Genomic DNA, 25,692 nt, shown 5'->3' on the forward strand with positions numbered 1-25,692 from the left:
CAGTATCATCCTAGAAAATGCGCTTTGCAGAAATCAAGTTTTGATTTGTAATAAGGTTTAATCAAGTTTTGGTTGTAACAGTACAATTCTGATTTTCCTCTAAGGGGGCATACATAAAGTACGTCACGCTCATAGGGGGGAGGGTTTCGAACAAGCACTGTATTAGGTATTGGAAAACCCCTACGAAGGGGGGGAGAGGGGGTCTAAAATTCCCAAATTTTGCGTGACGTACTAAATGGATGCCCCCTAATGGCTTGCTTAAGGACAGACTTGTTCGAATCCCAACATGGCTGCCAAAATGGCCGACTTTGGCACCTACTCACGATTTCGAGCGCACAAATCTCGTTGTAAACAAAACCAGTGCACCTGATCTTCTTATTTTAAGCTTATTACAAGTGAGCAAGAACAGAATAATGAAATACACTGTTGTTTGAAGCTTACTTCTTGAGATTTGTGCGTTTGAAGTTCGGATGCACTATTGAGGCGGGATTTCAAGATGTTTGTCCTTAACCCTTTTTGTGAATCACCTGGTCTACTGGTGATTTTTTCGCCATAAATACCTATCCTGGCTTTAAGCACATAAGATTGCAGTATTGCAGTATAACGCTGACTGTCATCCACCATTTCATAAAATGTCTGCATATTGCTCTAGTCAAAACTTTCCTTCCATTAGATCACATTCTCTTGTCATGCTTTATGTGTGCTGAGATAATTTGGAGCTATCCATGGAGTTACCTATGTTAATTCATCGATGCTTTCTGTTTGATGATGATCACGATTGAGGGAGTTTGCCGGCCGTCTGTTCTTCTTCTTCTTTATGGCTCTACGTTCTCACTGGAACTTGGTCTGTCTCACTTCAACTTTGTGTTCTTTGAGCACTTCCACAGTTAGTCGAAGCAGTCAGTAGTGTGCGGTAGTTCGGCAGCAGCAAAGTTTCGCGCGCTCGCTTTGCTAGATTTTTGCGTTTTTTTTCCTCTTCCCTCTGCGGGGCTCCGACGACGGGACGCCAAGCAGTCAGTAGTGTGCGGTAGTTCGGCAGCAGCAAAGTTTCGCGCGCTCGCTTTGCTAGATTTTTGCAATTTTCTTTCCCCTTCTCTCTGCGGGGCTCCGACGACGGGACGCCAAGCAGTCAGTAGTGTGCGGTAGTTCGGCAGCAGCAAAGTTTCGCGCGCTCGCTTTGCTAGATTTTTGCAATTTTCTTTCCCCTTCTCTCTGCGGGGCTCCGACGACGGGACGCCAAGCAGTCAGTAGTGTGCGGTAGTTCGGCAGCAGCAAAGTTTCGCGCGCTCGCTTTGCTAGATTTTTGCGGTTTTTTTTTTCCTCTTCCCTCTGCGGGGTTCCGACGACGGGACGCCAAGCAGTCAGTAGTGTGCGGTAGTTCGGAAGCAGCAAAGTTTCGCGCGCTCGTGTGATGGGATTTCGTCCGGGTGCCGGTGTCGCGCGCTTTTGCTTCGGTCGTTCGATTTTTCTTTTTCCCTATTCGGAAATGAGCATTTCGTTGTGTCGCGTCTTTTGTAGCAACACTGAACGATCACCTGACGTGGGTGATCAGTTGTTTGCTTCTCATATGAAGTGAACAATAGTGCGTCAGCTTGCATGTTCGGTCGTGTCATTTACAGTTAAATATTGGCGACTAGCTTCCGCGGTTTGATTCGAAATATTAAGTGACCACCTGATGTGGGTGATCGATTGTTTGCTTTCCGAGTGAAGCGAATAATAGCGTGTTAGATTGCATATTTTGTCGCGTCGTTTGCAGTAAATATTAAGCGGGTGGTCGATTGTTTGCTTTCCGCGTAAAGCTAACAATAGCGCGGCAACCAGCATGACACGAAGGTCATATTACTTATCAAAGTGAATCCAGACCCAACGATACCTTTCCTACTAACAAACACTCCTTCCTGCAGCCTTTGGTGGAGTCGCAGCGGTAAACGCGAGCCTTCACTTAACAAAGATTGTTACTAATATTCCTTCCCTCTTCCAACCTGACTGCAAGGACGTGGCCGGCGCCGTTATTGTACCGTTAAAGAGAGTCTCTGAAGCGTGCAAAGTGAGAATATTGACCACTCCCAGTCAATTATTCAGTTGATTCATTGTGCAACTGTCATTGGTTCGGGTCAATCACGGAATAGCAACCATAGATGTGTGCAGTCAGTCTAAGCTAAGCTAAGCTAAGCTAAAGCTTTGAGCACTTCCACAGTTAGTAATTGAAGGGATTTCTTTGCGTGCCATTGCATGAATTTGTCCATTGTGAGGCAAGTACAATGATACACTATGCCCAGGGAAGTCGAGAAAAGCTCCCGAGCGGAACGAGAATCGAATCCGCCGTCTCCGGACTAGCGGTCCAAAGCCTTATCCACAAGACTAACTGGAGACCACGCCGGCCGTCTGTATGTGCATTATTGAATAAATGTTTATTTGTCAGTCACCATCAAAATGAACACCTAATCGAAGGATAAACATTTGCCAAAGTTTACAAATAGCTACTCCCAGGAAGGACAAATAAAAAAATAAAATCTTCCGAAAAAACTGCACACTGTTAAAAAGGGCATCGTCACTGTTGATAGCAAATCTGATGCTGGAAAAGCACATCCTTCTCGGATGTCTCGACGATCCTTCCTTTGAATAAGGGAAAATAGAAAAGGAAAAATCACACATGCTTCCATGTTGGCGCTGCACGCGTGCCAAGCTGAACCAAGAGTTTCCAATGATTCCAATCAATTTCTTTTCTTCAGTGATGCAGCAAGCTAGGGGAACATTGTGTGGAGTGGATCAGCATTGTCAAATGGTGGATATACGTCGTATTTAATATTGTGGTTCAGTTTTGTCTATTTATTTACGAGAAATTTTTAAGTCATGAACTATTGGACAGAATATGCTTTGAAAATTAACCTCAGAGAATATACGTTCATCTCCGCTTCCTTCTTTGTGTAAAACTTTGTAACGGGTATATCAAAGTAACATTTTCATTCAATTCTTTTAAACATAGGCTATTCTTCCGAGCTATTATATTGACTAAGATTTTGGCGCTACATTGTCGCTATTTTTGTCATCTATTTATTCTTCTTTTAAACGCAGAATATTTGTTAAGAAGATCGAAAGGTATTATATTCAGCTTTTAATTTATTGAAAAATATTTAAAATTAGTTGAACAAAACGCAAGATATTTAAATTTTAGTAAATTCTATATTTAAAAAAAAAATGTAAAACTCGATATTGAACTAAAACTCAAAAACTGTTCTACTTTAAATTTTTTGAAGCATGGTTTCGAAATCAGCACTAATTTGTGCTTATAAAACTTTGGTCGTTGACAGAAGTTCACGACTTTCGTTTTATTTTGTAAACTAGTGTTACCAGGATAATTAATTTCAGAAAAATATATTTGGCTGACAGTGTGCAATGTTTCTCATTTCTTAAGCACTAGGCCACACTTCAATTGAATTAACATCCATTCGACTGAATGCAGTAATTTTCATAATATCAGAGTATTTTTGGCTGTCTAATACTACTCATAAAACTCACTTAAACCCCTTTAAATTATCGTTCATAAACCCTTCCTACAAGCTGCTCTAATAATTCCTAAAGACTCTTTTAGAAATTCTTCAAGGAATTCCTTAAGAAAATTATCCAGAAATTCCTTGAAAAATTTACCCTTCCAGAAAAGCTTTCATTGATTCCTTCAGAAATGTGTCAGAGGAAATGAAAATCTTTGATTGCTTGCTTATGAAATTCTTCCATAAATATCTCTAAGAATTACTCAATTACTGATTGAAACAGCAATTTCTCCGCTTTTAACTTCAACCGTTCTTCCAGAGAATCCTCTAGTAATAAATCTGAAAATTTTGCTAGAAAATCTACCATGAATTTTCTTAGAAATACCCCCATTGATTCTTTCAGAAAATCCTTCGGGAATTATTTCGGATAATTTCCATGGATTCCTCCAGAAATTGTCCCCTTGATTCCATCTAAAAATCTTAAATTGCAGGGTTATTACAACAGCGCGGATTTTGCGAATTTCGCGGATTTCGCGATTTTCGCGGATTTGCCACTAGAATTCGGCCCCCTCGCGAATTTGGCGCGGAATTGGTTTTGCTATTCCGTCATGCAATTTTTGTGCATAGCTGGCACTCTCTCACCTTTATAAATGATCATCTGACATAACATATAATATCTATGTATTAGATTTACAGGAATAAACTAAACTTTGAGCTCTACTCCGAATACTTGTGAGAAATTCCATAACAAAATCCTGGAAATCATCAAGGGTCTTCTTCAAAGTGCATCCCAAGAATTTATCTAAGGATTTCTTCTGATACCATACTTAAGACCTTTGTTAATGAACTTTCATCTTTTTGCCTTTCTCGTACACTAAGTGTACTGGAAAGGCTATATGTTCACTCCAAAAATGACTTTTTGATAGAAGGCCCGGAGGGTCGAGTCACATATACCAATCAACTCAGCTCGACGAATTGAGGTGATGTCTGTGTGTATGTATGTGTGTGTGTATGTGTGTGTGTATGTGTGTGTGTATGTGTACAAAAAAACTCACATCACTTTTTGGCAGTAAACCTCAACCGATTTTAATGACCGACAGTTCATTCGACGCGGAATATGGTCCTATTGTTTCCTATTGAAAATGGTTCGGATCGGTTCAGCCGTTCCGGAGTTATGGCCATTTACGTGTTCCGGACCAGTACCCTTGGAAGGGGCCATACATAAAAATGTAACAAACACATTCATGCGACACATCAATCTGCGGCATTTTCGATAACCTGATGAACAGTTAGCAATAAAATAGTCTCAGACCTTATCTGATCCGGTTGTGTTCCGGAACCGGTTCCGGATGTCCCGCCGGAAGTGGCCAAATATAAAGTGATTCATAACTATGCATGTGACACATCAAATTGCGGCAATTTCGGTAACCTGATGAACAGTTAGCAAGAAAACAGTCTCAGACCTTATCTGAACCGGTATAGTACCGGAACCGGTTCCAAATGTCCCACCGGAAGTGGCCAAATCTAAAAGTGATCCAAAACTATGCATGTGACTCATCAAATTGCGGCAATTTCGATGAACATGATGAACAGTTAGCAAGAAAACAGTCTAAGAACATATCTGAACCGGCAGTGTTCCGGAACCGGTTTCGGGTGTCCCACCGGAAGTGGCCAAATATTAAAGTGAACCAAATCCATGCATGCGGCATATCATAGCGCGGCTTTTTTTGACAATGAAAGGTTGGAATAAAAAAAGACTCAGACCTTTTCTGAACCAGTTGTGTTCCGGAACCGATTCCGGATGTCCCGCCGGAAGTGGCCAAACCATGGGTTAAACATAAAAGTGATCCAAAACTATGCCAGTGACACATCAAATTGCGGAAATTTCGATAACCTGATGAACAGTTAGCAAGAAAACAGTCTCAGACCTTATCTGAACCGGTAGTGTTCCAGATGTCCCACCGGAAGTGGGCAAATATAAAAGGATGCATGTGACACATCAAATTGCGGCAATTTCGATAACCTGATGAACAGTTAGCAAGAAAACAGTCTTAGACCATATCTGAACCGTCAGTGTTCCGGAATCGGTTTCGGGTGTCCCCGGAAGTGGCCTAATATTAAAGTGAACCAAATACATGCATGCGGAATATCAAAGTGCGGCTTTTTTGACAATAAAAGGTTGGAATAATAAAAGACTCAGACCATATCTGAACCGGTAGTGTTTCGGAACCGGTTCCGGATGTCCCGCTGGAAGTGGTTCAAATATAAAATTGATCCAAACCCATGCATACGACACAGCAAACTGCGAAAATTTCATTAACCTGATGAACAGTTAGCAAGAAAACAATCTCAGACCATATCTGAACCGGCAGAGTTCCGGAACCGGTTCAAGATGTCCTGCTGCAAGTGGTTAAATATAAAAGTGATTTAAAACTAAGCATGCGACATATCAAATTGCGGCAATTTCGATATCCTGATGAGCAATTAGCAAGAAAACAGTCTCCATATTTGAACCGGTTCCGGGTGTCCCGCTGGAAGTGTTAGTATATAAAATTGAACAAAACTGTTGTAGCGGCACATCAAATCATGGCTTTCCGACAAACTGAAGGCCGGTTATCAAGGAAGTAGGCTAAGATCGCATTAGGGACTATCAGTAGTTCCGAAACTAGTTCCGGGTTTCCCTCCGAATGCGCCTAAATATAAGACTGAACCGAACCCATGCATGCGACACAGCAAAGCGCGGTTTTTTGATAATCTTATAAACGTTAGCAAGCAAATAAGCTCAGACTATTTAAGAAAGTGCCGGTAGTGTTCCGCAACCGGTTCCAGGCATGCGACGTATAACATAGCGGCTTTTTCAAAAAAATTGCGAACGGTTAGCAAAAAATAGCCTCAGATCATATTAATTTTCGTTTTTTTAGGTAACCCGATGAACAGTTGACAAAAACATAGTCTCAGACCATATTTGAGACAACTGGAATCGGTTCCAGGTGTCCCGCCAAAAGTGGTCAAGTGTAAAATTTAACGAAACCCATGCACATCAAATAGCAGAATTATAATAATTAACAAAATAAATGTCAAAGCGATATATCAAATCGTGGCTTTTTTGATAGCCTGTAAACGTTAGGTCTTGGGTGAGAAATGGTCAAAGTCTTCATATATGCAAGAGAACAAAATCGGACCAAAGCGATCTCTTCAAATCACACCATTTTAGATTCCTGCGGTGTAAATCAACGTTTTATGGACAAATTATAATTTAATCGCATCAACACCGAATAAAGTTTTTTAAATCTTCAATCTCGTTTTGCTTCTAAAATTACTGCTCACAATTAGGGTGCGGCTAGTTGAGCCCTCGCTCTTCTCCTTGCGATTGAAATTTGAATGGAAAATTCACTATTTCTGCATTTTTTTCGTAATTTTACATGAATTTTACATGAATCGTGTTTCCAATGATAAGATAATATAGAATAAGTGTGCTGAACATTGGCGAAGATCACAAAGTGATCTTTGATTGTGAACAAAGATAACCTTCTTCATGCATTAGCTGACGCTCACCCCTCTGCCGTAGTGCATGGAATGGGGTCATAATGACCACGACTAGGGTTAAGGTGGTCAAACAGTCAAGTTAGAGGTCTAATATTTTTCAGCTATTTTGCTGTTGAACATAACATAGAAATATGTACCATCAATAAGTTTCCCATATTGATGATGGCTGTATTAAAATTGTTGCTTTTCTATATAAAGTGTTCACAGGATTCAGAAACATTTTGGCTAACGTCGACGGAATGTTTATGAGTACATATTCGACGAGAAAGGCACTATCACCACTAGGTGGATAAATCTGGGTTTTTCTTTTTTGGATTAATGCTTTCACCTTAAAAAATCTCAAATGAATTGTTTCGTAATGCTTGAAAATTTTCTATAAAAAATCCTGTAGTAATATCCAAATAAATTACTAAAGAAAATTCTCGAAAGAGTTTATCTGACAAAACTATAAGAATTTGAATTGAATTGTCATGTGAAGTATTTCCGAATTACTGGAATCTCGTATAAAATTGGATGAAACTCCACAAAATATTTCTCTGGAGAAATTCTGCAACAATTTCTCCAAGATGATCATGCGCGTAACTACAACGCATTTATCTCACAAGTTGTGCACGCTTGCTGTAGTGCATAACAAGCGCGCTCGGCATTGGAGCACAGGGGACAAATGCGCTGTAGTTACGCATTATGGATATCGAACGATTGGTCCTTTGAGTACAAGTTTCTTAAACATAAACAATAAAAACATTCAAAATTGTTCTGAGATTTTTTTTTACAAATATTTCTTAGGAATCCATGGCTGGAGTAATCCATCCATCAAAAGCCACTAAAAGAGTTCCCGTTAGAATAGCTTTAACAATTGAATTTTCACAGTGGTCCAACACATAGTTCTAGAGGCATTTCTAGTAGAAATCCTTAGATCATTTTAGCGAAGACCACTTTATCAAGAAGACTTGCAGCACTGCTCAAAATCGGGAGTCACTGTTAGCAGCGCCACCACGGGTTAAGGTGGAAGCATTTATGATAGTGTGAGTAAATCTTCATACTCGCACCAATACATTCTTACACTTTTTTACAAAGGTACCACTTTAGCTCAACAGGCGGCGGTGCCGTCGGTGTCGCATGCCGCACATTGGAGTAAATTATATCAAAACCTGATCATAAGTGGAAAAACTCAAAATGAAGTAATTGGGTTTTCCGTTGTGTTTTTGCCAAGTGTAGTTATCGTGTAATCGTTTGACAGCTAAGCAGTGTCCAAATGTTTTGTTTACGCTTGTCAGAAGAGGTTTAGTGAAGCTGAATTTTGGCCGTTCTCTTTGATATAACTCACAGCGCGTGCTAGTTTTGACCGTACAAAGTGAATAAAATTGATAGTCAATTAATTCAACGATGCAGTTTGTTAAAGAAGGTTAATGTTGTTATTCTGTTAATTTGAAACCCAAACAAATTGACGTTAAGTTTACATACAATATATGAAAATATTGAAAAAAAAAATTTGATGGAATCTTTTACCGTAGATTCAAAAAGAAATAAGTTGATTTTCGGGCTGTTTCCGGGAAATCTTCTTTAAGTGTATGATAAAACTATTGTTCCTCTTTAAAATGCAGAGAGAAAACCTTCCAGATGTTTCCGATTTCAAAAGTTGCAACACTTTGAAAAAATCGTGATAATTATATTATTATATGATATTATTTGCCTAAAAACACAATTTGGCCCTCTGAACGTATTTTTGCTGAAAACTAGAATTCAACAGCTTTCAAACAAAAAAACAGAAGTTTAAAATCGGTTAACTGGTTCAAAAGCTGTGATTTTTTGAAAAAAAAATAGTTTCGAAAAATCTTGATTTTTACAATTATAAAATTGGACACCCTAATGACGAAATAAAAGAATACGGGTCTAATTATTTTCGATAAACTACAAAACCATCAAGTATCACGATGTTCGGAGACACACTATATCGGTTTTCTATGGAATGGTTGTATTATTTGAATTTTTTTTGTTGAAGTCGGTTAGATTGGTTGTTTCCCACTGCTAGGTGAATTTATTGTTATAAAATTCATTGAAAACTATGAAATACGTTTCATTACTAATTTGGGTTGCATTTGGGCTGAGAAAATACGTCAAAATAGTTTTGATCAGTTTTGATGTACTAGGTATGTGCTCCACTGTGTGCCGTTAGTGTGGGAAAACAACAGGGGTGCATGTCTTCTTGATAAAGTAGTCTTCGATTTTAGGAAAATCTGTCGATGCACCATGGAGGAAATTACATGTAAATCCGTGTGAGAATTATAGCGAAAAAATTGAAGAAAACCCCTGGCGAATCTTTAGAGGAATTCATGGACAAAAAACTGGAAACTTTCTTAAAACGTTCTTAAAAAAATTCTAAAAAAAAATGAACCAGCGGGTAAATCTTTAAAAAATTGCAACATTGTCTTTCAGGAGCCTTCACAGAGTTGCTGTATGGATTTTTTAGTAGTATAACTGCGGAGGAAGGTATTTTCTGTTTTTCACAGGCATCTCTTTCTCTTGGCATTTCTTCAGAATTTTCTAGAGGCACTATCCGTAAACAACGTAAACTAATGTTTGGGCATTTCAGAGCCATCCTCGCCCCATCCCCCGTTATAGACTTTGTCCATACAACATTATCGACATTAGTATAATTTTTTTTTTAATTTTTTATTTATGTGCATTTTAACTTAGATGCTAATTCTACACTCCATTAGTATAAAGCGTAGACTTTGACCAGGCCACTCCCTGCTCCTTAGAGTCTATATAGTTCATGGATGGGCCTTAAAGTATTCTACTTAGAATACTTATCTAAAATTTTTTTTCTAGAATGTCTCACTGAGATTCTTCAGACATTACTAAAAAAATCGTAAAGTTAAGTTCTAAGGACTACCCCCAGAATATTCTACTAGAATTCATGCTCATTATCTTAAGATTTGTTCGAAAAGGTTTGTATCTGGCATTGTATTTAAAAACTTCAGAAATTCTTCTGAAGTATTTTTGACAGTTTTTAGGGATATCTCCAAGAATAAATTTTAGTATTTTTTTAATTCTCCAATGTTTTCTTTGCTAGCTATTTCTTCAATCTTTCAATTTCAAGCACCCTTACTTGATGCACTATTGTGGAGTGTTCAAATTTAATTTTCAATATATACGTAATATAGAAAAATGAAACTTACGCGTATTTGGCGCGAATTCATTTTCACAATCACGCGGATTCAAATTTTGATCGCGCAGATTTGGCGCGGATTTTTTTCCATGCTTCTTGTTACAACCCTGAAATTGATAATTAGTTCAGAAATTTCTCTTTCTTCATACAGAAAGTCTTCCAAAGATTCCCTTGGACACTCCTCTAAAAATTCTTTCAAAAATCTTTCGGAAACTTCTTAAAAAAATTGTCCAGACATTCATTAAGAAATTCATCTAAAGCTTCCTTCAGTAACTCTCAAAAAATCCTCAAAAAAAATTCTGCAGGAATTCCTTCAGAAAATCCTTTAGAGATTCCTTTAAAAAATCTCCTCTGAATTGCTTCCAAAATTGCTCCATGGTTTTCTTTAGAAGTTCAGGCACGAATTTTTCAGATAATCTGCAACGGATTCCTTCAGATATTACTCCAGCAATTCTATTATGCAATCTCTCAGCAATTCCTTCGGAAATTCTTTAAGAAGATTGATTCAGAAATGTCTCAAAGGATTTTTTTTTCAGAATTTTTTTCAGAGATAATTCTTGTAATATCTCGATGGATCCATTGAGAAATTCATTCATGGATTCCTACATATTTTTTCTCAGAGCGGCCTTCAGGAAGTTTTTCGAGAATTTATTCAAAATGTTGTCTAGGGCTTCCTCCACAACTGTTTTCATGGATTTCATAGGAATATCAAACAAGGAATACTTAATAATTTTCTTTTGGAATTCTTTCAGAAATTCTTCCAGATTATTTTTCAAAAACTTTTTCAGGACTTCATTGAGAAATTTTCTCCACATCCATGGATTTCTTCTGAGATTTATTCATGTTATTTTTCAGAACTTTCTCTACAGATTTCTTTGGAAACTGTTTCAAGAGTTGCATAAAAAAGCTTCCATTCAGTCTTTCTTCCACGGATCTCTCCAGAAATACGATTAACGATTACTTCCAGAAATCATTCAAGGGTTCTTAAAAAAATCTACCAGGGATTCTTTCCCTTATTCCTTCCCAGAACTTTTCATCCATTTGAAATTTATCCATAAATTTATTGAACAATTCCTTTCGAAATGGCTCCATGGATACCCTAGATTTCTTCATTCTTTCTCTTTCGTTCTCAACCCGGACTGTTGGATGGATTAAAAAAAAGAAAACGAGAAAACCCGAAACAAAATGCTTGATTTAATTTCCTATCATTTTAATGGAAATTTTTAATGTTCTGCAGAAGCATAAAACTGTCACTATATCTTCAAAAACCTTGTATAAATTCATTTTTCCTTTGGTTCTAAAATTTGTGATACTTAGAAAACCTTAATTCTGCGGTGTTATGTTGTGTTGCGTGGAGCCAGACAGGTTAAATTTGTATTGGAGACTATGTAACGTTAGTTAATAAAAACCTATAAAAACAAGGAAAGTGAGAAAATGTTTTGTTCAAAAAGTTAGCCTATTTAAAAAAATGACGTATGTTATGAAAATACGAGCTGATATGTCGCCAAGTTCCATAACAATCAAAAGTGGGTCGCTAGCTTAAAGATTTTGAGAACCTCTACTTTAGAAAGTTACACAAGGATTATTTCTCAATCAACTTCAGGTATTCGTCCAGAAATCTTCTTAGAATTCCTTTCAAAAATCTATCCGGGATTTATTCAGAACTTTCTTTGAAGAGTTTCTCCAAAGACCTTTGCATCGTTCTCTTTCAAAAAAAAAAAAAAATCCTCCAGGAAAATTTCCTCAGAGTGGCTTCCAGGAAGGTTTTCAGGAGTTTTTTTTTTCCAAGGATTTTATTAAACCATCAACCATGAATTCCTTAAGAATTTCTTTTAGAAATTCTTCCAGAAAATCTTCCTCGGATTCCATCATTTTCGCCAGGGATTCCCGCAGAAATTCATGCATGGATTTCTTCAGAAATTTAACGAAAATTTTCTTCAGAACTTCAGATTCCTCTCCAGATTCCTTCAGTGTTTTTTCAGATTTTTTTCCAGGAATTATTTCATTAATTTATTCCGGGATTCCATCGGAAATTTCCGTAGAAATAACCTGCGGGAAATCCTCTATAGATTGTTTCTTGATGTCATGCAATGATTTCATCCGGAATTCATTTATAGATTCCTGCAGAAACTCATAGTGACTACTCTTGAACGCCTTCGAGTATTACTCCATGTATTTTCTCGAGTTTCTTCCATTGTACTCTAGGAAATTCTCTACGATTTTTCAGAAATTTATACAGAAATTTTTCCAAGAATATTTACACAAGAATTCCTTTAAAAATTTGTTAACAGATTTTCTTAGGAATGTTTACAGAGAGTTATTCAGATGTTTCTCCAGATATTCCTTCAAAGATTCTTCCAGAGAAACTCCACGGATTCCCCCAAAAATAGCTTCAAAAAATCCTCCAGGAATTTAATAAGGAATTTCACCTGCAGATCTTTCAAACTATTTTCTATAGATTTTTCTATTTTTCTTATTTCTGGCATTTCAAATGGAGTTTCTCGAGAAATTTCATCAGAAGCTTAAAATAGTACTTACACCGAATCTATGACAAAAGGTCGAAAGACATAAGGTCGAATAACAAAAGGTCGAAGGACAAAAGGTCGAATGGACAAAAGGTCGAATGGACAAAAGGTCGAATGGACAAAAGGTCGAATGGACAAAAGGTCGAATGGACAAAAGGTCGAATGGGACAAAAGGTCAAATGGGACAAAAGGTCGAATGGACAAAAGGTCGAATGGACAAAAGGTCGAATGGAACAAAAGGTCGAATGGGACAAAAGGTCGAATGGACAAAAGGTCGAATGGACAAAAGGTCTAAGAGGGTAAAGAGGTTAAATAGACTAAAGACAAATTGGATGACATGAAAAAGTGATCAGAATTCGACAGAAAAACGACGATTAAAAAATAGAACGAGTGATAGCAAAATTATTCAACAACTTCAAAACAATCATTATTGAAAAATAGGAAAGTGTCTTCTGAAACTTGCAATAGCTTATATGCAGCTATTTTTACCGCATTGCAATTCGAAATAGATGCCCATAAATAATGAAAAGTAATGTTAAGTTAAGGTTAAATATGGAAAATAATATTCCTTGCATCCCGAGTAGAGGAAAAGAGCTCAATAATAGCATATTTTGATATGGAGATCAAAAAGTGATATGGGTTTGATTGACATAAGAGATAAAAGATCTAAAAATAAAATCAAAAATTTACTCCTGGAACATCATCATCAAATCATATTTAGATTTTGTAAGATCTAACCAATAGCAGCGAGCTATTCGTATGATCTTGAAATATCAAATTTTGATATTGTTCAGATGTTCCAGGAACATTTTTCAGATATTATTTTCAGATCTTTTATCTCTTATATCAATCAAACCAATATCATGTTTTGATCGTCAGTATTTTACCTCTACCCGGGATGGCATGTCACGCAGAAATTGTGCCCATTTACGCTCATCTTTCACTGAACTTCTCAGTTTCGTTTACCTTACAAAAGAGAAAGAGAAAAAACGCACAATAAAATGTACTTAATTTCTCTCACGCAGAGTTTTTGTGCGGGTGATTAGAGTGTTGCGTGAGAGCAATGAGAGCCCGCAGATCATAATCCCAGTGCGCAATTTCTGCGCGCACGCAGAAAAAACAGAACTCAGTGCACACGCAGTGTGTTTAAAGGGGTCAGTGTTGTTTGAGCACTTGGTGAACCGAAATCATGCCAGTAAGTCCAAAACCCGCTAAGAGGTATCAAATCCTGTGATATCAGAGACAAGCAGACGTCTTAAGCTGGTCAAGGACTTACAGTTGATGAATATTTTGGTTCCAAATTCCACCAACAGGTGGTGCTAGTGAGCTAACAAATTTTGTTTTTCATATATATCAGGAAAATTTGCAAAAAATTGCAACTAGCTCCACCTAGCTGCAGAAACTCGAACCAAACGATAATTATCCTGAAAGCCCTTGATCTACCAAACAATTTTGCCGAAGACACCATCTTTCTAAAGAATCAGAATGCTGAGATATGTGAAATGTAAAATTTGTACGCTATTTAGCGCCGCCTAGCGGTGAAATCACAAATCACACGGCCCATATTCTGAAAGCCCTTGACCAGCTGAACAACTTTGCCGAAGAAACCAACTCTCTAAGTAATCAGGTTCCTGAGATATATGGGATAGAAATTTTGTCCGTGTTGCATCTGCTTGTCTAAGATATCACATAAATCACAGACAAGTAGATGTGACACTAGCGAAATTTCAATCTCATATAGCTCATGATCCTGATTACTTAGCGAGTTGGTGTCTTCGGCAAAGTTGTTTGGCTAGTCAAGGGCTAACCGATAATAAGACTTAAGATTTAAAATTCTACCACTAGGCGGCGCTAGAGAGCAAACAAATTTTAAATTTCGCATATCTCAGCATCCTCATTTTGTAGAAAGATGGTGTCTTCGGCAATATGGTTTGGTAGATCAAGGGCTTTCAGAATAATTACCGTTTGGTTCAAGTTTCAACAGCTACGCGGCGCTAGTTGCATTTTTTGGCAAATTTTCCTGATAAATATGAAAAACAAAATGTTTTAGCTCACTAGCACTGCCTAGCGGTGGAATTTTGAATCTTAAATCCTATTATCGGTTAGTCCTTGACAAGTCAAACAACTTTGCCGAAGACACCAACTTTCTAAGTAATCAGGATCATGAGATATATGAGATTGAAATTTCGTTAGTGTCACATTTATTTGTCTGTGATTTATGTGATATCTTAGACAAGCAAGTACTTTTATACTCCTGTGGTACACACAGTATTGCACTGGAAGCACGACTGAGTGTGCTTTCAACACGACGCGCACAAAATGTGCACGCAGAAACTGAAAAAAACATGTTTGTGGTAACATTTGTTTGAGCACTCAATTTGAGGGTGAGCGGGTAGTTTGTGTGTGAAAAAAGTTGCGTAGTTCACCCTCGCTCTCGTTGAAAGTCGTGTGTAGAGTGTATGTTTTCTCTTCAAACGTTTCGCACTGAGGAGCATGCCATCTCTGATTCCTTGAAAGAACAGCCTATGGGTTGAAGAAGGATGAATCATAGATCGGAATATTCTCATTTGAAATTCCAATCATTAATGCGATTAAATAAAGTCAAGCAGTCTATAAATTTGAAAAGGACAAATCTCTGGGTATTATAGGGGTGATCCATGAAGTACGTCACGATTATAGGGGGAGGGTGATTTGCAAAAGTGTAACAAGCAATATAGTTAGTATAGGACAGGGAGAGGGGGATCGAAAATTCTCAATTTTTGGCGTAACGCCTGTATGAGCAAACAAAATGAAATTGTTTACTTATACAGTATAATTATTAGGATCTACCTATTAATCCAAGAGGGGATGATCACTAAACACAAGTAGTTAATGAATGTTTCTGCAGTGCAGTTAGAAAGAACAGATATTGAAAAGAAGAAGGCAAAATTTCTGATTGAAAAATAAGTCCCTAAGAAGTCAATAAATATTTCACTAACAAAAGTTAAAAGAACAGCCTATAAATTTAAGAAGGAAAAATTCCTGAACAAAAAACTAAACTGAATTGCCATTAAATAAATACTACATTAACAGAACTTGAAAGAACAGCCTACAAACAAAAGAAGGAAAAATTTCCTATGGAAATGTTAGTGACTGAAATGCATATGATTTCTATAACAGCACTACAATGTTTCTTTCAATGAGCGGCAACAAAGACTTCTCAAATATGTTTGTCTCATAAGCGAGAAATACCAGCTGGTAAATTGGTCTACTAAAATTCGACCTTTTGTCCCATTCTACCTTTTGTCCCTTCGACCTTATGTCCATTCGACCTTTTGTCCCATTCGACCTTTTGTCCCTTCGACCTTATGTCCATTCGACCTTTTGTCCATTCGACCTTTTGTCCATTCGACCTTTTGTCCATTCGACCTTTTGTCCATTCGACCTTTTGTCCATTCGACCTTTTGTCCATTCGACCTTTTGTCCTTCGACCTTCTGTCCCAAAGCCCTTACACCAATTTATTATGTATTAAAATTGTAAAGCAAATGGTTTATTTTTTACCCTTCGTATAATGCTCGCAGGTGCTTGTAGGAGTATGTTTTGTGCTGGCTCTTCCAGACAATGTTGTTACTGTTTTTTCGTGAATTGTCGAACAAAATCGTTTGCTTAGTCAGCTGTAGCTACTTAAAAAAAAAGAAAGAAATATTTTTCTCATGATGAGCAAAAAAAATAACACCGATTGCTCATCATTTCAACAAAAATATGTAAAAATAAATATTACTGGGTGGTTTTCAAAATGCCTTCTTTCAAACGTTTTTTTAAACGGGATCCTGGAATAAATCTTTGGAGGAGGGGTTCTTTAATAAATATCTGAAGAAATCCCTGTGGAAGGAGAAATTCTTGACGAAAACCTAGGAAGAATCCTTTAAAGATTATCTGTAGAAATCCCTGGATAAGTTCATGAGAGTATCCTTCAAAGACTTCTTGAAAAAGACCTTGATGACAGTGCAGTGTTTTTCACACCGGAAGCCACTCATCAGCGAATGGTTGTCACTTTTGTTTGTGTGCCTGCTTGTCAGCGACGATAGAAAACGCCGGTGAATGGTGGGAAGCCACGCATGGAAATTATTCATTCGTTCTCACTCGCATCGCAAGCGATCGACAGGAGATGCGATTCGTTAGTGACTGTGCATACTATTTTTTCAAGTATTCGAAAAATATTTACTGTTTTCTTTTCTAATCTAACATTTTAACAACAATACACTTTCAGGAATTTCTAAAAGAGTACTTCTTGAAAATAAATTCGAAAGGAATCATAGGATAAATTACAGAAGAAACTTTTGAATGAATTTCTAAAGAAATCGTGGAAGAATTTTTTAAAAGAATGAAGGATGTTCTTAATGGAATTCTTGGAGGAATTTATGAGGACATTTTGGAAGAAAAAGTTCTAAATTCACCAGAAGAATTCCTCGGAGACTCGAGAGATTTCTTGACGGAGCTCCTAAGAAATTCGTTGAAGGAACTTATTGAGAATCCGATGGCGAAATTCCTCTAGAGAAATTCAGAATGGATCTTTGAGGATTTTTGTGGAATTCCGTGGTGAGACCTTAGAACGAATTTACTCAACTGAATGTTTATCAAAATTTAATTTCTACATACCCTGCCGGCAACTACGAACTTGAAATATGTTTTCATCCAAACACTATTGAACAAATTCTGCGAAATGTGGCCCTTCCAACCGAATGATGGCATTTTATAATCGCCACTGCGAACGTAATTGATTTCATAATGTTTAAAAAAACACGCTTAAAGTCAGTCTGAAACAAAAGTAATTTAAATTCAATCCAGTTTCAGTAAATGTGTATATGCAATGTTCACATGTATACGTAGATTGACGGAATAAATAAATAAATAAAATTCCTGATGTAATCCATGGAGAAGTTCTTTTAGGAATTAATAGAGGAATCCCTGGTTAATTCTTGGAATAGTTTCTGAACAAATCCTTGGGATGGTTCTGATTTTTTGAATCAGTGAAGGAATTTTTCGAAGAAATACTGAAGAACTGCTTGAAAAACTTCGCAATGGAATTTCTGAAGGAACTCTGCGAGAAATTCATGAAACATACTCTGAAGGATTCGTTAAAGGATTCCCCTGAAGATTTTTTTTTGCAGAAACTCATGAAGCAATGCTTGCTGACGAATCTTTGGAAAGATTCCAGAGAGACTCCTGAAAGAATTGCTGGAAAAATCTCAGCTTGGTTGGGAAGGATTTGAGGCCAACTCTGAGACCTGCAGGTTTCAAAAAAAACCTCCATGACAAAGAGAACAAAACTGCCGAGAATACGTAAGTTCCCCTATGTGCATCATGGGTACAAATTTGAGCTCGATTGGTTAATCTTTCGAAAAGCTAAAACCGTTCTCGTAAAACACTATTTTGTAGACAACTAATTTTTGAACTGCCATATCTCCAAAACCAGTGAATCGAATTTAATGAAATTTTGAACATTCATTTACAATATATGTATTGATAATTAATACAACTTCATGATAAGTAATATTTTCTCACAACGAATAAAGTTATACACTTTCGCCCATATAGAGGAAAATAAATCAAATTTACAACACCACACAAAAATACTAAATGTTTTATCCCGACAATCCAAAAAGGTTCTAATATACACCCGATACTTTTTTTGCACGGGTCAACTTTTGGTCATATCTCAGTCAATTTTTATCCAATTCACTTGAAAATTTGTACACAGCGAGACATGGTTAGTGGTATCTGTGTACGAAAAATCAAGTCAATGGATTAAAAAATGACTTAGTTATGGCAAAAAAACGACCCCTGCAAAAAATAATCGGGTCTATCTTATTAAAGATATCTTGAGAACAGAAGTAGAAATTCTTTTGATATCGAAACTAAAATGTAATGACATCGATGTAAAAAAATTGCACTTTTTGAGAAAGATCCCAAAAGTGTCAATCTATCATAACTTTTTTCAACGTTTCACTGGTTTTGGAGATATGACAGTTTAAAAATTAGTTGTCTTAAAAATAGTATTTCACGAGCGAGAATGGTTCTAGCTCTGCGAAAGATGAACCAATCGAGTCCAAATTTGTACCAATGATAATAGGTTGACGAACGGTCAAAATGTGAGAATTTTTGATGCACTCTATGAAATGAGATTTTTTTTATGAAACTCTTTGCTTCTTCTTGCGACGCACGACCCACTTTCGGAATAAACTTCACAGTACATATCCCGCCAGGATTTGGGAATATACCCTGTAGCAAAACTGCAAACAAGTAGTTGTTTCAAAACATGTTTAAAATGATCAAATCCCTTCTGAAGCAAAATAGGATAAATCCCATCTGCCCCAGGAGATTTGAAAGGAGCAAAGCTATTAAGTGCCCATTCAATCGATTCTAAAGTTATGATACTCCGAGCCGAAGCTAAAGAATCATAACTACAAGAAAAGACATCAGGTTCATCCGAAGATGTAATATCCACACATCCGGGGAAGTATGTACTGAATAAACATTCCAAAACTTCCTCATCAGAGGAAGTGAAATCACCATTTGGCAAACGAAGTTCGTTCACTTGAAAATCCTTAGATTTTGCAAGGATTTTGTTCAATCGACTGGCTTCACTCAGACTGGAAACATTTGTACAAAGGTTTTTCCAGCCGGATGGTTCAGCAGACCGAAGAGCTTTCTGGTAGGCCTTGCGAGCCGACCTGAAAGCCTCCGATCCAGCCGAACGTCGTCTGTTTCAACTCTTTCTACATTGTTTCCTGAGCTTCGCCAGATCGGAGTTCCACCAAGGGGTTCCTCTTGTGGTCTTCACAGACTGCAGAGGGCAGGCTTCTTCAAAAGCTTCCATGATGAAGGCCGTTGTAGTATCAACGGCATCATCTAAATCACTTGGAGTGTCAATTGATGGTGAGTATCCATGAAATTTGGCTGCTACCAAATCGGTAAAGAGATCCCAGTTGGTTGAGCGGGGGTTCCTGAAACGCAAAGTTTGCGAAGTAACATTCACATGCTCAGACAAGATGTAGCGATGGTCAGATAAAGATTCTTCATCTGACATATGCCAGAAAAAAAGTTGCCTATCCCAAATATTTTGGCCACAGGCTGTATATACTGTTCAATTTCACTATTAGGTGAACCGTGTAAATCGTAAATTAAAAGTATTCTCCAGTGTTGTGCATTCTCTCCCATTCTGCCCTACTTGTGCACAACGAGCACAAACAGCGCCAATTGAACGACCAACCTCATTTGCTTCACTCAGTTCCTTCCTAGAACGACGACACGATTCGGCACCAGCATCAGCATGGGCGGTGTACCCCGAGCTGATCCTCACAAATACATAATACTAATTTACCGTTTTTCAATTGGTTTCCATATTATCTCGGTTCTTTCTTTCCTTCCGGGAAACCCTTACAGCACAACCCAAACTGGAACGAAAACTCGGATGAACCGTTGGACGAACAACAGGACCGGATGAAGCTGTGCAACGGTGACGAGGACAGCGTTCGAGAGGGAGACTGTGTGTAATGTGCATGCACAAGCAAGTAATGCTGCTCCGTGTCGTTGAAGTTGATACTCGGCGCCAGAAGCAAATTCAGGGAAACGTGTTTTCCGCGAATAAACTGATTAGTGTAATGGAGTGAAGTAGCTGTGCACACTTGTACTATGCCCCGAAGCGTTGAACGCCAATGTGGAAGATTATTGCGATTCATTCACTATGTCTCCAGTGTACTTTCTAAGATACCAGTCGCGGTCCAGTCGTATGCTGCAGTGTCGCACAACATATGCGGTGAGATGCGGTAAGCCAGTTGCGCCTGAAAGTATGTAACGAACGAAACAAAATGGTGAGTATGGAGAATGCGTCGAAGGTGGTTGATCAGCATTAGGTATCTGAAAGGCGATTGCGAAAAATTAAAATCATAGCTACTATGACGAAAAATGATTGAGCCGGTATAATTTTAAGAAACGCGGTCTGTAGGCTGGGAAAAGTGAGATTAGGTGCGAGAAATTGTTTGCGACTGGAACAGCGAAGCGAAATCTTTTGTGTGTTACAGAAATTACTCCAGGATCAGGTCTTAAAATCTACCCGTTTTTTTCAGAAACTACTCTTGCGATTTATTTTGAAATTCTTTCAGGGAATCTTTAAGAAATTTCTCCAGTTATTCAGATATTTCATACTCCTTGAAGAATTTTTCCAAAAATTTCCCTAAGATTATGAATTTCAAATAACTCAACGTACATATGTACAAATGGGTAAATTATTGGTTAAATTGGGAAAAAATCCACAGCTCAGGTGAGATTTGAACTCACGATCCTTATTCGCTAGACAAGTGCTTTACCAACTAAGCTACCAAGCCAAATTAAGTGAGTCGTTTTCGAGCATCTACCTCTACGTAGTTATCCGTCGTATCAAATAGAATGCGAACGACGCGTTTGATCGCCCTACAGGTAGCATTGTTCTTCCTCTACAAGTGGTTGAGGTAGCGGTGCCTGTACGATAGGCAAACAGTTTCAAACAATAAACAAATCGCTTTCGCTCTTCGTACATATGTACGACAGAGATGGTTATATTTGCGGTTTAGGGGAAGATGATATAGATCGATGAGATTAGAATTGAACCTTATGACAACTAAGTTGCCGGGTCATTAACCCTAAAAGGAATACCTTCATGGCCTCAGTTTCGTCAGCTCGCTGAGTGTGTTCCATCAAAGACGAGCTCTGAAAGGCGCCTGGGGTCCAATGGACCCCAGGTATCCCTTTTAGGGTTAATTGGCTCGGTAGCTTAGTTGGTAAAGCACTTGTCTAGCGAATAAGGGCCGTGAGTTCAAATCTCACCTGAGCTGTGGATTCTTTCCCAATTTAACCAATAATTTACCCATCTGTACATATGTACGTTGAGTTATTTGAAATTCATAATTGACCACACGGATTGGTATTACCGAAAATTTGCACTTTAAGTGAGTTCCCTAAGATTGTTTTAGGAAGATTTTCATGGGTTCCTTCTGAAAAACCACCAATTGTTACTACTGGTTACTTTTGATGAGCATTACAAATCTATTGATTTCTCATTCTCAAAGACAAGGCTGAAACAATGCTTTTGAACTTTACTTCGGCCAAATGATTTACAGAAAACAAATGACAGTAGTGTAAACTATAATGCAATACCAGATGTAGTAATAGAGATAGAGAAGAGAATGATTGAAGCGAAAAATATGCGCCTTCTGATTGGCCGACTCAGTGGAAAGCTAGAATGAACAACAAAAGCGAACATACAAAAAGAGCTGCGCATCGTGGATTCAATTCAGTTGATAGACGATAGTGGATACGAACGGACGCACCAAAAGGCAGCAGCAATGGCATTTGTAGTACACAGCAGTCCACCACAGAGAGGTTTTAAAGAGTTTCCTCTCTGCGGTCGGTGTTGTGGCTGTAAGAATAGCTGCAGCGGTCACGACACCAGAATGTCTATAATTTTACATATTTTTTATGAACTAACGGTTTAAATGAACTAACTTTTATTATAATATGTAAACGATCTACAAAATATGATTGATGACAATAAATAAATTTATTTTTTTTCTTAAAATTCGTTCAGCAAATTTATAGGCACAGACAAACAGACGTAACACTTCGAACATTTTTCGATTCAAATCATAGTCACGGAAACATATTCGCCCAATGCTAAAATGACTATGTTTGGCCGACCACCAACTAGGTGGCGGTAGTGAGCAAACGTCAAACTCGAACAAAAACTATGCGAGCGCCACGGTTGGCAGTTGAAAAAGACCGTTAAATCGGTGTACGGTGGGAATTAACAGAGTGTTACGTCTGTTTGTCTGTGTTATAGGTTTTTTCAGAATTTTATGCTCGGGTTCCTTCAATAATTCATTCAAAAATTCTTTCATAAAATCTTCCAGTGTTTTTTTTTTCAAGAAAATTGTTGAAACCAGAGAATGAACTAATCAGAGTGGCACCTCAAATCTGCGTGGGAATCGGATAGGAACACGGAATAACCGGAGAACTGTTTCTCTATGCGTGTTTACATTAATGGTTTGGTTTATTACTAAAAATACACTTGAGGAAAAAGTCAAATGGAAACTGCTTGATTTTTCTGATCGATATGGTCCAGTGCGTCAGCGCCCTGTGGCTGGAAACACCAACAAAAATCTTCAAGCAGAAATTCGTTTAGGTTTTTCTCCAAGAAGTCCACCAGAAATTTGATCAGGAATCATTTTCTAGAGATTCCATTCAAAATTCCCACAGGAATGTGTCCAGGATTTGTTTACAAGGATTCATCCAGAAAATCCTTCAGGATTTTCTCCTGAGATTCTTGCATTATTACTTTAGGTGATTCAGGCAGAAATTTCCCCAGAGATTTTTGCAGGAGTTCAAACAGAGATTCCTTCGGGATTTCCTTGAAAATCTAAAAAAATCTTCGTCGTTTTCTTTAAAGATAACTTAAATATTTATTTTCGCAGATTCTTTCAATTATTATTCAAAAATATGTCCTCGTTATTTCCACAGGAATTGCTTTGAAAATATTCCAAAAAATTTAAAGGATCTTTAATGAAGCTTATCCATTTGTTTTTCTAGGTATTCCTTGAGAAATACGGCCAAAAATTGCTCCAGAAATATTCTCAGAAAAGCTTCCAGGAATTTTATTCAATGAGATCTCGAGGAATTTTCCTAAAAAATCCCTAACAAACTTTTCCTAGGAATTTATGTAGGCATTTCTCTAGGAAGTTCTTAAGAAATTCCTATTGGGAATCCTTTCTCTGTTTTTTTTTTCAGACACTTTTCTAGATGAGCATTCAAAATTACTTCCTGAGATTTCTACAGGGTTTTCAATACAGATTCCTTCATAAATTATGTTCAAGATTTTTTGTGTAAATACCTGCTCTGACTCCTTCCAAAATTAATATGTACAAGGATTCTTTCAAATAGTTCTCCAGAGACTTTTCCAAATTTTAGGAATTTCTTTAGGAATTGCAGCAAGGTATTTCTTCACAAATTCTTCCATAATCTTTTTTGAAATGTCTTCTTAAAATTTCTATACAAAATCCAAAGAGATTCCTTTTTTCAAGCGTTCCTCCACAAATTCGTTGAAAAATTACGTCAATTTTTTTGCGGTTCCGTCAAAATTAGCACCAGCAGATTCCAGCAGGATTTCGTTTGGGGATTTTTTCAAAACTTCTCTCAGAAATTGCACTTCCCATACCTAATACGTGGCTCGTCGCAAAATCAGAGACCCTCTCCTCACCCCTAAAATGCAACCTCATTATTGGACGGTCCCTAAATGAATTGGAGAACCCTTTGCAGGTAGTGGAAGAAGAAATTCTTGGAAAATTTCTTGAAAAATGCGGAGGAATAGATTCTGTAGTAATTTCTGCAAAGAATCTTTGGAGAAATTCCTGAAGCATCACCGGAAATAAAATCAGAACAAATCCCTGCAGGTCTGAATGTTCCGAATAAATCATAAGCAATCCTTGAAGGAATATCTGGAGGAACATCCAGAAGAACCTCTTGTCAATTTGCCAGAGGAATTTCTAAATCAATGCTTGAGAGAATATCAGAGTATGTGTAGTGAAACCTGAAGAAACCTTTGGAGAAATTTCAACAATTATTTATGGAAGAGCTCCTAAAGAAAATCCCTAGAGGAATTTATCAAAGAATACTTCAAATCTCTGTGAAAAAAAATGCTCCTGGAATTAAATCTTTTGAAGAAATCTTTGACTGAATTACCGTAAACCGGGGTCAAATTGATCATTCGGGTACTACATTGTAATTCCATACTAGGAACTCTTAAGCGTCGTAATGATCTTAAAATTTTTACGTCATCTGGTTCGTAGATGTCTAGAGATGAGTGTAGGTTTTACAGAAATTTTTCTGGCAATATTTGAATTGGCAATGATGTTATCCGCAAAAGTTGTTTTAAAGTGATCAATTTGACCCCGGATTACGGTACTGGAGAAACCCCTGGAGAAATACTTAAGAAAAACCTCTGATATAGACACCGAAAATATTTCTGGAGCTGGAATTGCTTGAATCGTTTGAAAAAATGCTTGAAGGAATACACTCACGAAATTCTGTAGAAATCCTTCAAGGTGTTTACTCAAGAATCCATGAAGAAGTTTCAAGAGGAAGTTTTAGAGAAACTCGTGGACTCGTGTCAAGATGAATCTTTTGGGAAGTTTTTTGAGACACTCTTAAAAAACCAAGGAATATTCCTGGTAAAATGTTCGAAAGATTATCTAGGATCCCTGAAGAAATGCTGAAAGAAATATATGAACAGGAATGCATTTTAAAGAGATTGTAGGAGCAATCTTTGAAGTTGCTTTGAAGTCTGCCGAATTCTCCAGATTTAAAGCTTTCTGGAACTTTTTCAAGATTATATTCGCGATGTTTAGAACAATTTAAATAAATAGGAGAATATTGGGTTGGTTTTGGAATTACATACATTGGTAAAATTAGTGAAAAACTTTTAACCTCATTTACCCGAAAATGGTTTTTTGTCACTTACACCTCTTTGCTTCTAACTCCCTCGATTAGTTCTAGGAAATCCTGCACGATTTTGATTAATCCTGTAAGCATCCCCAAAGGAATTATTGGTCATGTCCCAACAGATTAGGCTGGAACAATTCCCATTTTCTTCTTTTGTCACGTTGCTCGTTGACTCGTCATGCCCCCCCCCCCCCCCCCCCCCCATGATAAATAATAAACGTTTTTGATGAAAAGTTACCCAAACAATTAGGCAAAATCATCGAACTCATAGGATTTATTAAGATTTATTAAGAAATTTTCTCGGCGACTCTAATTTCACTATACAATTTTTAAATTTGTTGAAAAATTTATTTGTGTCCCCCCTCAAAATGTCGTTTTCCTACCAAAAATTTTCCGAGGGGGCGGTGACATAAGAGAAAATCGAAATTTGTGTTAGCCGTATTGTGG

The 25,692-nt window shown here is 37.5% G+C and overlaps 1 protein-coding gene across 2 annotated transcripts in view; it reads left to right on the top strand.

The window, feature by feature from the left end:
* LOC109414761 (neuropeptide F receptor-like) overlaps positions 1-25,427 on the top strand; it is a 115,354-nt gene extending 89,927 nt beyond the window's left edge. For both annotated transcript variants that reach the window (XR_009996570.1, XM_062847028.1), the window contains exon 5: positions 20,161-25,427. Coding sequence is in view for 1 of the 2 variants with exons in the window: in XM_062847028.1 (XP_062703012.1) it covers positions 20,161-20,271 (111 nt within the window). In the remaining variant the exon portion in view is untranslated. The remainder of the gene's footprint in view (positions 1-20,160) is intronic.
* The last annotated feature ends 265 nt before the right edge of the window (positions 25,428-25,692 follow it).

Source organism: Aedes albopictus, chromosome 1, assembly GCF_035046485.1.
Source record: "Aedes albopictus strain Foshan chromosome 1, AalbF5, whole genome shotgun sequence".
NCBI lineage: Eukaryota > Metazoa > Arthropoda > Insecta > Diptera > Culicidae > Aedes > Aedes albopictus.